Here is a 15,300-nt window from a genome sequence, read left to right on the forward strand (position 1 = left end):
ATGATTCTAACTCTATGCATTGTAATCCTCAATATAAAGAGGCCCCTATTATCAATGAGAATACACAACGATTATCTCTCAATTTCTGATTCCCTACAACACGTTATCAGCACGAAGCCCTAACCCTGAAACAAATAGCCAAACCCTAATTCAAGAAGCTAAAAACCTTGAATCCGAATACAAAACCTTGTAGCCTTTTCTGACTCCACTTCACACCTTGAAGCACTCGATCCCAGGAGTCGAGAACCGGAAGCGCCACCCCAAGAACCGGCCGGAAACCTACTAAACCGGCCACCGGAATCTCGATACAACCTGCAGCAAATATTCCACCGATTCACCATCTTCTGGACATCCGATTTTAACCAAATTTCGTCAGCAGAACTCTCTCAACCTGAGGATTCTGGAACCGGAAGAAAAAGCACAAAAACCGGCCGAAAAGTGAGTGAACCGGCCGACTGAATCTTCTGCAGAAAACCGACAGAAAAGAAAAAAAAGAAAAAAAAAGAGGAAGGAGGCAGCCCAAGCTGAGCCCAAGCCGCACCCAAGTCGGGCCCAAGCCGCGGTCCACTGACCTAAGCCCAGAGGTTTGCTGACGTCAGCGTCCACGTCATCCCTGCACTGCCACGTCAGCTCCGTTCTGCCACGTCAGCGCCGCACTGCCACTTCAGCTACCCGGTCAACTCCAGTCAAGGTCGGTCAATGACCGCCGGCCACTTTTTCCGGCCAACTTCCGGCTTCTTTTCCAGTGACTTTCCGGTCACTTTTCCTGCAACATTTTTCCGGCCAACTTTTCCGGTCAAGATTTTCGGCAATTTTTCAAGGTAAACTTTTCTAAAAGTTCCCATTTTTGAAATTTTTCAATTTCTTCTTCTTTTCTCGGGGACTTCCATCATCCCTTCTTCTATCCCCCTTTCTTCATTATAGGGGAGACCAAATTAAGCAGAACTGTGGGGGTTCGTGCTCACTCCAAGCTTAGAGCTTGTTGAGATCTCCAGACTTAGAGTTTGTAGAGAATTTATGATCAACCACTTACATCATTGTTTCGATCTAATCCAATATCTCTTGGAATCGAATTTCTTGGAAGCGACTATGCTCGGAAATTCCTAATTTCTTGGAAGCGATTACGCTCAGAAATTTCATATGTTTTCGCGATAGCCTATTTCGCTTCGAAACTAACCCTAATTTCTTATTCTCTTTCAGGATGAGTAACCTGAACAAATTGGACTTTGCTCCATTGGGAACAACTAGCTCTGGATATCACAGGTGGGTTCGTGATATCCGCCAGCATCTCAAGGCTGATGGAATCCTGGATATGATTCTCGAGCCTAACCAGGACGTGCTAACTGTTGAACAAGCTCAAGCTTTGGAAGCAAATAGAGCAGCCTTAGAGGCAAATAAGGCGAAAGCCATCATCCTAATGACTCGTCATATGGATGATTCACTCTAGTATGAGTATATGAACGAAGAAGACCCCAGAAGGCTGTGGGTCTCACTCGAAGAAAGATTTGGCAACGTCCGTGACTCCTTGCTTCTTGACCTAGAAGTGAGATGGCATAGCCTCCGCTTCTGTGATTTCAAGTCAGTTCTTGACTATAACTCGGAAGCACTTCGCATTAAATCCTTAATGGAATTCTGTGGTAAAGAGATCACAGATGCAATGTTGATTGAGAAGACTCTCTCTACCTTTCCCGTCTCTGCATTGATGGTTACTAAGAACTATCGAATCAATGTTAATGCAAGACGGATCACAAGGTTTCATGAGCTCATTGGAGCTATGAATGTCGCTGAAAAGCATGACAATATCCTTGTGAAGAACTATAATTCGAGATCCGTGGAAATAGAGCATATTCCGGAATCCAAATATAGTCGCACCTCTAAGAGAGGGCGCCAAGAGCGAAACCCTAATCTTAGAGATACTTCTGGACATTCTGGTCCATATAATCGCTCTACTTGGGAAGGTAACTACCAAAATAGGCGAACACGGAACCGAAGAGGTAAACGTGGAAAGAGAGAGGGAGGCAACACCTCTGGCTATGATTGGTGGCGCCACCAACATTAGGAGCCATCTAAATGATGCTTTCAAAGCGCCTCAATCAATGGAATCTGAGAGAAGAGATGTATGTTCTCGATGTGGAGTATCCAATCATTGGGCACACATTTGTAGAGCTCGTGAAGAAATCATCACTGCCTACAAAGCATATTGTGAAGCAAGAGAAGCTCACTATGTGGAACAAGAAGATCATGAAGATGATCTAGAGTGAAGGGTCAAAGACTACAAATCTAGCTGGGATCAATAGATCACCAATTCTGTTTAAGTCTTTATTTTTCCAAGAGATGTAATAGGCAATTGCCATATATATACTTTGTAGTAAATGCCAATGGTGTAGTCTTTCTTCAAAGTAGGCTCACCCAAAGTAAGTATGATGTCAAGGAAGGTTCTGAGATTAGTGGTACTTAAGCGAGCCTTGCTCCACCGACATCTCTCTACTCACATGGTCACAGTTATTTTGGAATTATTGAAAGAAGTTAGACGACTACCATTGTTTTGCATTAGCTAGCATTTGGATTAGATTCTCCTAATGGTTAAGAGACAATGATGTACTCTGTTGGCTTATGAATAAAATTTTGAGTTCTTTATGACTCCATTTTGATTATGAGCATATGACTTTTGTGACTACAATGGCTGGGCCATCAGTATTAATTCAAGGACATGGAATAGCCCAAGTTCCACTTGCCAATTGGCACCTTGATTACAGTTGTCACAGAAACTCTCTACACTCTTAGGGCAAATCGTACCCTATGAATAGCCAACGAATTCCATGCGAAAATGCATGTAGAGAACGGAAATGAGTTCCTTTGCAATACCTTTAATGATTGCGAACAAAGACGCATCTTAGAGAAGTTTATGTGTCTCTCTAGTGGACTCTATGTCACTATTCGAGCTATTAATCCAATAAAAGTTATGAGAGAAGATCTCTTGGATTTAGACACATGTTGGCTTTGTCACGACAGGATAGATCATCCTAGTGATGATATGATGATCCGTCTACCAAAGACTTCACATGGACATCCTTTCTCTCGAGCGAAATGAAGCATGAATCAAAAGTTGATTCCTGGACTAAGTGTGACCGATGCTGCTGCCTAGGGCACTGCCTCCATCCACCACCATCCTAGCGTTGGCGCAGTCCCTATCCATGACGCCATGGATGGCGTCCATCATTGTGATGGCGCCCTAGGTGATGCTGCAATCACCAACTTGCTTCGAATAGCGTTTAAGACGCTCAGACCCAACCAAAATTCTCATTGGTTGCTTCTAAAGCCTCTCGCTCGTTTTACAAAGCCCGTTCCTTAGGGAAATTAGGACTGAGACCGTCCTATGCAAAGGATATGACAATACTCATTATGTTCTTACATAGAATCTATGGAGATTCTGTGGATTGATTCAACCAACTTACGGACGCTTAAATATTTCATGATGTTGGTTGACACGCAAACACGCCGGTCACGTGTTGTGCCATTGTCCACCAATAAATGCTGCTTATGCTACACTCCTAGCACATATCATATGACAACGGGCTCACTCCCCAGATCATCCTATTTAGTCAATTGGATTTGACTGTGCTTATTGCATTAGGAGTAATGTTGGACATTATATTCCCATGAACACACCCAATTGGTCTCGCAGAAACGAGTACGATGATAGTCCGAACATTGATAATGCGCACCAATCTTCTTACATCTGCTTGGGGTGATGCAATATCGCATGCAGCTATGCTAATTCATCTACGACCTACCGCCACTCAATGTACCTCTGCGTTATAGCTAGTGACTGGGTACACATATTTTGTACTTACGCACATTTGAGTGAGCCATTTATGTGCCCATTGCTCTGCCACAGCGCAATATGATAGGTCCTTACAGATGAATGGGCCACTCAGTTGGATTTGAGACTCCAACAATCATCCGCCACTTCATGACCTTGCAAGGCGATCTCATTACCGCTAGATTTGCGGGTTGTCACTTTGATGAGACAGTCTTCCTGTCGTTAGAGGGAGATAAGAACACGGATGTTCAGCAGGAACGACAGAAATTGTCGTGGCCTATCCCCACTATGTCTCATCTCGATCCCTATTAAAGTGACGAGATCACACAAATATGCTGCAAACATGCCTGCAAGGAAGGACGTCCCTACGGGAGGACGTAGCGCCACCCTACACGGAGGTAGGCATGGCGCCAACGGCAAAGAGAGTGACACTCTGGCGTTATAGGCCATGGCCCCAGCTATGATGCATGGGAGGCCCGTGGGTTCGAAGGATACATTGGCACAAACCAATCCTAGAATCATCGACACTCAAAATCCGTCTCATGAGAATCTTCCATGTTATGGTTATCATTGGGGGACGCCTCAACTTCAAAACCTATTCCTGAGAATATAGAGCTCTATGAAAATTACACTAGTGTACATGAGACGTTGGATAGAAACTCCATCATGATTGATGATGTAGTTGCGCATTTCATTGCGCATGAGTTTGTTGAGTTTGATGACATCGAACCATGCTCCGTTGATGAATGAATGCCAACGTAAAGAGATTTAGCCTAAATGGAAAGATGCGATCCAGGTTAAGATGGATTCTCTAACGAAGAGGAAGGTTTTCTGAGCCAGTAATGCCAACACCTCCTGACATAAAACCTATTGACTAGTGGGTCTTCGTTAGAAAGCGTGATGAGAAAAAGAGATGGCAATCTCGCCTTGTGGCGCAAGGCTTCTCACAAAACGCCCTGGAATCGACTACGATGAGACATATTCTCTCGTAATGGATGTCATTGCACTCCACTACCTTGTCAGTTTGGTAGTTTCCGAATAATTGAACATGCAGCTTACAAATGTGGTCACTACGTATCTCTATGGGGATCTAGATACGGAATATACATGAAAGTTCATGGTGAACTTCATTTACCCAAGTCAAGAGGCTCTAGACCACGGAGCGCGTTTACAATAAGATTGAAATGCTCACTAAAGTGACTACTTGATTGGGAAGGGATATGCCCACGCGTTTCTATAAAGCCCACGCATTTCTATAACAAGTTTCGGATTCTATCGCGGTTCATGTTGGACATGATCTTCATTAGAAGCCCTTAAAGAGTTAAGGGAAACCGCTGAACACTTGAAATCCGAGTTTGAGATGAAGGATTTTGGGAGAACACGATTATGTCTCGGTTTAGAACTTGAGCATCGTGTCGATAGATGCTTAGGCATTTTGACAAGGTCAAGCCTTCAAGCACCCCCATGATCGTCCATAGTCTTGATCCTGAAAGGGATCCTCTTCGTCGAAAGGATGATGACGAAAGATGTGCTAGAGGCAGAAGTGCTTTACTTAGTACAATAGGCGCATTATTGTACTTATCCCAATGCACAAGACCGGACATCTCATATGTTGTGAACTTGTTAGCTAGATAAGCTCTGCGCCAACGCGACGCCATTGGATTGGTGTAAAAGATATCTTTTGATATTTGAGATGTATGATTGATATGGGCTTGTTCTATCCCTACAAAGAGATGATGAATTCGGACCCATCACACACCAGGTACGCCGCCAACACTGGCCTGCGTCCACTATCCCCATCCCAAAACGACATGTGTTTTGAAAGGTTTTGCTGATGTTGGGTATCTCTTTGACCCACACAAAGGTCATTCCCAATCCGGTCAAGTGTTCACCATGGGAAAAGACCGTGATATCTTGGAGGTCTACAGAATAGACCCTAGTCGCTATATCTTCGAACAATGCAGAGATCATTGCTCTTCACGAAGTGGTTCGTGAAAGTATATGGATTGGATCCATAATTTCGCATGTTCGAACAATTGTGGTTTGAAGTCTACCGCAGATGAGCTTACGAGCATTTAGGATAATGCTGCTTGTTTTGAACAAATGAGGCAAGGCTACATCAAAAGCGATAACACCAAGCATAATCAGCAACAACAGACTCTCCTCGAGATCAAAGTGAACTGGGTTCAATCTGAGGACAGTGAGGCAGACTTGTTTACTAAGTCATTGCCCAAATCCACGATCGAGAAACATGTGGCAAGAATTGGCTTGCAGAAATTATCTGAACTGCCATGATCGTAGTCATCAGGGAGAGGCGCAGACATCAGGGGGAGATGTCTACATGTTCACCTCGAAACGTGAAGGGTGTGTTGTGCTATTTTTCCCCTTCGACCGAGGTTATTTTTGTCCCACTGGGTTTTTGTTACTCGGCAAGGTTTTTAACGAGGCAACGAGAGAAGCACCGCGTTTGGACAACACAAGGGGGAGTGTTTAAGGATATCTCTATTTGTGTTTGGCCCAAACTCTAGGTTACTTGACCTAGTGGTAATAGAGTTTAATTAGAAGAATCTAGAGATTATCTTTCCTTGTATGATTCTAACTCTATGCATTGTAATCCTCTATATAAAGAGGCCTCTATTATCAATGAGAATACACAGCGATTATCTCTCAATTTCTGATTCCCTACAACAGGATTATATTTTCTACTGAGAATTGACTTTCCATATTATGCTCATGCAAATTGATCTACCTATCTAAATTATTCTTGTGCGTGCCATTTATAGTAAAAGTCTGAATTGTGCGATAGTAGATTCTTGGTACAGTACTCGGAATATCGATCAGATCTTGAAAAACTTAAATTGGAAACAATTACAAAATAATGCCCAAATCCAAGATTTAAAAATCTTCAATTTTCCAGCTTCATGTCATAACTTTTGCAGATCCTACAATTAAAGCAAAGAATTGATGTATCGTCACGTATCCATGTTCCTATTTCGACACGTCCATAGAGGACTCTTTACCAATACCCTACAAATTAACCAAAGAAACTGGCCGTCTCAGCTAGCTCATCTTCAGGAAACCGTACTTAGCTAGGGTTCTCCTTGTGAAGACGTCCCACAAAGAAATTCTACAACCCTAGGTTTCCTATTGATATGCTGTTGGGACAGATCTCAAGGAAACCATTTTGATCCATGGGTGATCATTAACTAACGATCGAAATGGCCGGCGAACATGACTTTTCTTATTTTATAGGATGATCCCCTTGAAGGCGGTAGCGAGTAGTCGAGTATATATGAAGGCAGCTGCCTGCCACTTTTCTCCTTCGTCTAGGGTAGCTCGACCTAGGTCCTCTGATGCTGTTCACGAGTCCTTAACGAACCAGACCTCTCAATTTCAGAAGCTGGTGTGGTTTAAATTTGTTTGCATGCATATATAAAACAACCATTGATCGATCGATATGATGAGGTAGATCGAGCATCTTAGTGATCTACACCATTGGCAGTGTGGCTGACTTGAAACTTTCGATCGGGAGGCATAAGTTAATTATAAACTAACAGTTAAGTTACCGATCATATGCTAGCTGAATTGCTATATATTACATTATAAATTGATCGAACTTAGATTACAAAGAGTGATAGCAACAATTAATTTAAAGGACGCGCGACAAAAACTAATCACGATACTTGCAAACATTCAACAAAGGACACGGAATTGTACTTATTTAAACTCCGAGTACGGTCCTGAAGAACAGTGAGACCAAACCTCCAACTAATTTCATGAAGAAAAAAGTGTAAAATTATATAATAAGCAAATCATGGCTACATGATCTTTAACGAACAAGCCAGGTCAGTTCTCAACAAACAAAACAAAACAAAACAAAATTGATAGTTACCGTAACAAATAATACATCAACTTTGATCTAGTGAATGAATTGGTGTCAAAACTTTCAAATTGACAATAAGGTATATCCAAACTATTGAAGATCACATGCATTTGTTACCTATGCTAATTTCCGTATGTTTTCCACTAATGTCGATCAGGTATATAATTTTTGTCAAATCACCTACCTATTTCCCACTTATGAAATTTTGGGGGTATTTGACAAAAAAAAAATGGCGGAAGTTAGTCTCTATACCATGCAACTGATATAGTTTGCGTACGTACCTTAGTGATCCATCAGTTTGAAAATTGGAGCACCCATTTTTCTGATGGACAAAAGTTCATATACCCTAACAAATAATCATGATCTTCGGTTCATCCTAATTAGGGTCTAGTTTTGCCCCCTGCAGTCTCTATGTTCAATAGGCATCTGGAAGCGGCAAAGAGGGCAATGGAGCTTCTCTCCCAGCCATCGTACTATGCATTTTTCATGAAACATATGCCAACAAGGCGTGCAAAAGACATCATCTAACACTGCAAACTCTTCCATACAAATACTGCAAATCTCACTCTCGCGAACTACAGATCGGCTGTTTCTTTCTTCACAGTCCTCCTCATCGTCTCCCGCATTATCATCATCACATTCTATCTCATTATCTTTTACCACTCTAACTCTCTTTAGCTCCTTTTTAATCAATGACTCTCTTCCCATCAAACACCTTTCGCAGCGGAAGGTTATATGCTCACTCGCAATATAAACCCACAAGCTCAGTATTTTTCGATCCTTGTTGTACTCTAAGTTGTCAATTATGCGACCCCAGTCTGTAATCTCATTGACTATTGCATTGTGATTATTTTCGTCGATTCCAAGTTCAGAAAGAATGTAAAAAAGACAGTTCTTATACGAGTCGTTTTTCATGTGGCTCTGATCTAACTGGCACAAATCAGATTGGTGCACCGCTTCAGTTCTCTCTTCCGATCGGTGAATGAGGGTTCGGGTTCTATGATCTTGTGAGACATTGAAGTATTTGTGTTTGATGTAGTAGTCAAACTTGATAAAAAGTTGAACCGGTGAAGGTTCTTTGTGATATTCGTTGAGTTGTGCATCAAGGGGAGTGACGTGAAAGTAGAAGCGATTGAGTGAGTGAGTTACTTCCATCGCAAGTGATCGTATACACAACAACTCAAAAACATAGAATATAGCGAATAGTAGAAGAACCAAGACCGCCTATATATACAGGATATTTGGGAAGTCCAGCCCACTTCATATCATAATTCCTTTTGGTCACTGACTTGTGCGTACGCGTGAGTTGCCCTAGTTGACAACAATACAACTTAGATTCCCGGCGGCAACTAGGATTCCTTTTTATTTATTTATTTATTTATTTATTATTATTATTATTATTATTTATTTAATTATGGATGCATTCGAAGAATTTATATATCATCTGGAACACCCTTAGTCGTCAGTGTGAGAATTTATTTGACTTTTATTATAACAAAACCCTGAAAATCGAAGAGGTAGCTTTGCAATTCTTTCTCTCCAACAACAGTTCCAGTGTGAAGTCTAGTGGTCATTTCTGTGTTTGAGATGTTGCCCAAAACCATTGTAATCAGTTCATTATTAATGAAGTTTCTTCTTGATTAAAAAAAAAACAACGGCAAATCCAACTTTCTGAAACCAGTTGCAGGAATACTTAATAACCTTAGTTGCATTGAGAAAGCTTTATTTCTCTAATATGCAAATCTAGGTAGGAATAATAATGAGAGTTTTTTTTTTATTAGAGAAAGACAACAAACTTTTATTGATCATGCAAACTAGTGAGTACGAATTTGAGTAACAACGTTACTCGAAGTTGGAGAATGGAACCTTCCCAAACAAAGTGAAAATTTGAAGATAAAGCAGCCTTTGCTAAGTTATGAGTTGCTATATTAGCATCTCTATTAACATAAGACAATATAGAAGAAGGAAAAGAAGACAACAAATATCACTCTTCCCAATTCAGAGACGTCCTCATTCCCATTTGCGTAGACCGCAAGCACAATATTCAAGCAATTAGACTCAATAGCAACAGGGGCGAAATGAAACTCCTCCACCAAACTTTAAGCTGCCCTCACAACCAATCTACAAAAAGGCTGTTTAGTTCAATTAAAGTAATTAACTTGTCTCTTATCTAAACATGGGGTTAATTCAACCATTAGAACCCCCCTTCTCTCTTAACCAATCAATATTATGAATGCAAAAGTCAATCAGTAGTAAAGTCTGGTCTCTTTAACACATCAGAATAGGTAAAGTAATTAATCAATTTACCCAAAAAGCAGCTGAAGTAATAAATGAATAATTTACTCCATTTGAAACAATGATCACAATTTTGAAGAAAACTCATCCGACATTATGTTTTCTTCACCAATATTTATATAAAATTCTTTTAGTATCTTTCGGAATTCAAAGTTTAGAGGGTGTATAAAATAAAAAAATTTCTTGATTTAATGATTAGTTCTTCTTTTATAACTTTTCTTCAAAAGAAAAATACGTGAAACATTGAATTTAATATTGTATCGCTCAATATTGACATTGCGATGTTGAACAATGCAATGTCTTGAGAGGGTCCAAATTCCAAATCCTAGTTCCACCCCTGACTATAAATTGCACAAAAGCACGCCGAGCACATGCTCCTCCAACAACCAAACCTAGGGCTGGGCACGGGACGGGACGGGACGAAATTCTTGTGATCCCGGTCCCGGACCCGGAAATAAAACTCGGGACGGGACGGGACGGGACGGCACTTTTTGAGAATTGATCCCGACCATCCCGAACCCGAACGGGACCGGGACGGGATCGGGACGGGACCGGGACATCCCGAAAGGAAAAAAAAAAAAAAATCTCCTGCAATTTCATCAATTTCCCTGTTTTGCATTTCTACATTTCCATTAAAGCAAGCTACAACTCAAAGAAGACCAAAGTATCAAAGCAAGTTGCAACTAAAGCTAATGCATTTCTACATTTCCATTAAAGCAAGCTGCAACTAAACCTAAACAAGAAGAAAAACATCATATAATAAGCAAACTGCAACTCAAAGAACTGAAAGAAGACCAAATCTGCATAATTTAATAATCCATTACAGTTCACAATTTGACACTTCATTGAAAATGTGCACACAACTAAATGAATTGAACAAAGTTCAAACATCTATCACATTACTAGCTGCCCCAAGCTTTCCCTTGCCTTTTGCTCTTGGATTTGGAGCTGGACATACATTGGTTTTGCTAGATGCAGTGCTTTCATGCTCTAAAAAAAAAAGAGTTAGTAAATGCCAATGCAGTGAAAATACTGAAAACAGTCAAACACATGTAAAAACTACAACAGTTCATACCTTGCTCAACTTCTTCATAAAACTCGAGGTTTTCAATTGAGCAATCATCAACAACCTCTGCAATATCATCACCTAGCAACCAGTTCTGCATGCAAATCAGTCCCTCCACTGTTCTAGGAGTTAATGAGCTCCTAAAACAGTCAATCACTCTGCCTCCTGTTGAAAAACAAGACTCGGAGGCTACTGTGGAGGTTTGGATTCCAAGAACATCCCTTGCTATTGCTGCCAAGACTGGAAACTTGCAACCATTTATCTTCCACCAGCACAGGATGTCAACCGGTGATGTGGCTGTTGAAGAATCCTCAAGACCAGAAGCACCTGGTCGAGGTCGAGCAGTTTTCTTCTCCCTAGCCATCAGCTTCTTGAAGGTAGAAAACAATAGACTACAAAACAAAATTCAGGATTTGCAAAATTCAGAAAACTATAGACTACAACCAGTCAGACACAGGATTTGCAACTATAGACTATAAACTAATATTCTGTGTTAATACAAAATCAGAATTGTAAGAAAAAGAAGAAAAGAAAGAGGTTCTTGTTCCAAATGCTTAAATTCCAGTTCGATCGAGACACTTTTAGACACAGACATTGATTTTTACATTAAAACACAGAAATAAAATGCCACCTACTCCATAACCCCACCTGCATTATTCTCTTCACTTCAAAACCCCAAATGCTCTTCTTATTCTTCTTCTACATTTAGAGAGTGCAATTCAGATTCTACATTTAGAAGCACAACAACATTGAAGCATCTGAGTTCTTGCTTAACTCACTCTTCAACTCTAAAAATCCAATTGTTAAGCGTAAGTATCAAAATTTCACAAAACCCACTGACCCAATCGAACAAATTTCACAAAACCCACTGACCCAATCGATCTTCACGAACTCAACTGTAATCTCACAAACCCAATCGAACAAATTGAACTCCTAAGTCCTAATCGGCTAATCCTACACATGTAATCTCACAATCCCAATCAAACAAATCAAAATTGCAAAACCATCGGCAATGAAATCGAAGTTTGTCTATAAAGTATAAATTGCAAAACTGTAAGAAACTAAGAATCCATGGCTTACATTTGCAGTCTTATGTGTTTGAAGCAAGACTCGAAACCACGGCGAAGCTGACGACGGAGAAACCACTTCCCCGAGCTGACGACTGGACCAGGAAGGCAGTCTCGGTGACCAGGAAGGCAGGTACTTTGGGAAATTGGGAAATGGGAATTGCAGAAATGATGCTTATGAGCTGAATTGATGGAGCCTGGAGGAGTGGAGGTGAATTGCAGAAATGGGAACACCCTCAGTCGGTGAAGTAGTGAAGGAAAGGTGGAGAGTGGAGAACTGGAGACTCGAGACTTCGAGAGGAAATGAGGAATGAGTTTAGGGTTTAGGTCAAAAACCGATCGAAAAGTAAGGAAAATAAAATAAGTTTTAATACTTCGGGACGGGTCGGGCCTCTGAGGGATTTCTTCGAACCAAACCGAAACCCGTCCGGTTAAAACGGGACGGGACGGGACGGGACGGGCCCAAATAGTAAAATTTGAAGTTTCAAACCCGTCCCGTCCCGGCAGTTTTCTGGACGGGACCGGGTCTGGTTCGGTTTTCCGGGTTCAAGTGCCCACCCCTAACCAAACCAGTGCTATCATGCACCACTACACCCCAACTCCCTACACCTCCTAAGAAAACCTTAAGCCAACCAACCTGTGGAGGCTGCCACGCCCTAACACTCCTAATGGCCTCCACAGCACCGGTCTAGATGCCTTGAAAGCCGTAAAGAAAGAATTCAACTGGGAAAAAAAAATTTGATTCATAGAGAGAAATTTATCAAACCAAACCCGACAATTTCCTTCTTTCCAAACACTCCAACAATCATCAAGAGCAACGCAAAATTATTTTTAGATAATTTGTGTTGACACAAGGTAATTCATTCCACCCAAAGACCCCGGCCTCTTTGACCTCCAAATCACCAATTCCAACTCCGGACAACTACCAATTAGGTTACACACGAAGTTGCATTCTCTACTGATATTAGCAATAGACTCATCTCCATTATCACAAAAACAACAACCCTTTCCAACAAAGATATATTCTTTTAGATCTAAGATTATCAATAGTCGGGAGACTAGAAGAACATACCCGCCAAATATGTACCTTAACCTTGTCAGGCACCTATGCATTCAAAATTGAATTTCATAAAAGAGAAGAGTTTGTTGAACTAGACGCAGCAACAGCATGTATATGCTCAAAAGCCAACCTGTAAGCACTCTTAGTAGTAAAAACATCATTTGAATCGAAATGCCAAATCATCATGTCATCCACATGCCTTCTACCAAGAGGTATAGAAAGAACAAGTTAAGCATCCTCATCATCGAAACAGCATGTACCTACCATGCAGTATCCCAAGCTCCAGTTTCGGACAAGTACTGTAAGCAGCTTGAGATCACCAAATTAGAAGTGGATCGGAAGGGGATGCACTGAATGTTATCAATGCTTTATCAGCAAAAGGAACATACCTTGGCGAGATTGGAGCAGTTGTAGACTTTTAGTCTTTTAGATGAAGTTCATGGGTTGATACAAGAGTTTGAACAGGTAAGTTGGAAACATGTTTGCAAAAAGAGTAATAAAGTTCCTCATTGCTTGGCTAGATCAGCATTGAAGATGGTGCAATCTATGTATTATAGAGAAGCATGCTGGTTCTCCATGGCTTATTGGTTTTATTAATGATGTAAACTAGTGGTGTAAGGGCTGATCTTTGGTCTGGCCTTTGTTTGTATTTGCTCGATTTTTAATAAAACTTCTTTTAAATTAAAAAGAAATGGACCATGCAAAACATTTGTTCTCATGAACGACAATTGTATTATATATTGTATCTGCACCACCCTAAAATGGAGGCTCTCCATGGTCAGATGGCTTGTGTGGCGACACCAACATGAACCGCTTTAGGGCCATCTCTGCTGACGGCTTATGTTTATTCTTTAAAGATCGATTCTGTCTTAGCCATAGATCGTTGGTTTTCATCGACTTGTGGGGTTTTTGACGTTTGTAGTAATTGACATATATACCTCTTGGCAACGACATTTCTAATCTCTAATAGAACGCGCCCCACGCGCGACGAAAGAGAGAAACCTCCAGACGTTGTTGTTCTCTCTCGGCAGAACGTTGCTGGCATTTTGCTGCTGCGTTCTGGCCCGGGAGGGGATGCTGAAGCTGTGTAGAGGCAGGCCTTCAGGGCGGTGGCACGATCCACGGAAGATGGATGGGTATCTCATCTCGGGTTCGACTGACAGATCTCGGTCTGTTCCTCTCGGACTGAGGACGACGACTGTAGTGGAGCTGCGAGGCTCTTCCTGCCGGTCGGCACTGGCGGTTGTAGAGGTGCGTGGCTCTTTCCGGCTACTGTCCTTGACATCCTTTGGTGGAGTTTTTGCTGGCTTTGTCTTGGTTATACACCCTCTTGTGGTGATTATGCTGGTTGTGTCCAGATCCAGCCCTCTTGTGGTGTTTATACTGGTTGTGTCCAGATCTAAAGGGCTTTGCTCCTCCTCTTACTATGTTATTTCAATTTCTTGTCAATTAGCTCGGAAAATTTTCAAATTTGACAACAGCCCCCACAATTCCTCCCACCCAATATCTCACACCAACTCTCATCCCTCTACCACTGACTTTCTTGGAGTTTCCCATGGCTACCTCTATAAAGTGAAAATCACTTACGAAGCGGAGTAGGGGTGCTCACGCGTGGGTGTTTCACCCCCCATTATCCATTGTATTTTTTCTTTGTTGCTGATTTTTGGCCCCCTTCAGTGGCAGTGGTTCTCTTCCGGATCGTTAGGTTCTGGTAGAGAGGTGATGGTTAGTGTGCGTTATTGGCTCCTCCTCCAAATCATCTTGTATTTTGGGTATGTTAGGATTTGCTTTCTGGGCTTATATTGGCATCGGGTTCTCGGATTATATCCCTTCATTTGGGCTCTTCTGGTGACATCTTGGTCGATGATTGTACGGCAGTTCATCGGCGTGCAATATGGCTGGGGTGGTGGCTGCAGTGATATCATGTTAGGATATTTTCTTTTTAATTTTTTAGGGTTACCATCTTATTACCAGATTCATGTGGAATTAGGTTTGATGTGTAATTTTCCTACTTCTGTTAGCTTGTAATTCAAAGCTTTGGGCTCTCTCTTAGAGTTTTATCCCTTTGGGCTTATTAATGATTATTATCACTTTGACAAAAAAAGA

The 15,300-nt window shown here is 41.4% G+C and overlaps 1 protein-coding gene and 1 long non-coding RNA gene across 2 annotated transcripts; both read right to left on the reverse strand.

Moving 5' to 3' along the window:
* Positions 1-8,093: 8,093 nt before the first annotated feature.
* Positions 8,094-8,861, reverse strand: LOC112170942. The gene has a single exon (XM_024308207.1). The coding sequence runs from the start codon at positions 8,859-8,861 to the stop codon at positions 8,094-8,096; it is 768 nt and encodes a 255-aa protein (XP_024163975.1).
* A 1,734-nt stretch (positions 8,862-10,595) lies between these two features.
* On the reverse strand, positions 10,596-11,342 carry LOC112173524. Its single transcript, XR_002925592.2, has 2 exons — positions 11,077-11,342; positions 10,596-10,991 (listed from the first exon to the last, which is right to left on the reverse strand). It is a non-coding gene; the product is annotated as an uncharacterized LOC112173524 (long non-coding RNA).
* Between the last annotated feature and the right edge of the window lie 3,958 nt (positions 11,343-15,300).

The sequence above is a fragment of the Rosa chinensis genome, chromosome 6 (assembly GCF_002994745.2).
Source record: "Rosa chinensis cultivar Old Blush chromosome 6, RchiOBHm-V2, whole genome shotgun sequence".
NCBI classification, from domain to species: Eukaryota; Viridiplantae; Streptophyta; class Magnoliopsida; order Rosales; family Rosaceae; genus Rosa; species Rosa chinensis.

Excerpts from the sequence above, each read along its gene's own strand:
- LOC112170942 (XM_024308207.1), bottom strand. The coding sequence starts at position 8,861 with ATGGAAGTAACTCACTCACTCAATCGCTTCTACTTTCACGTCACTCCC.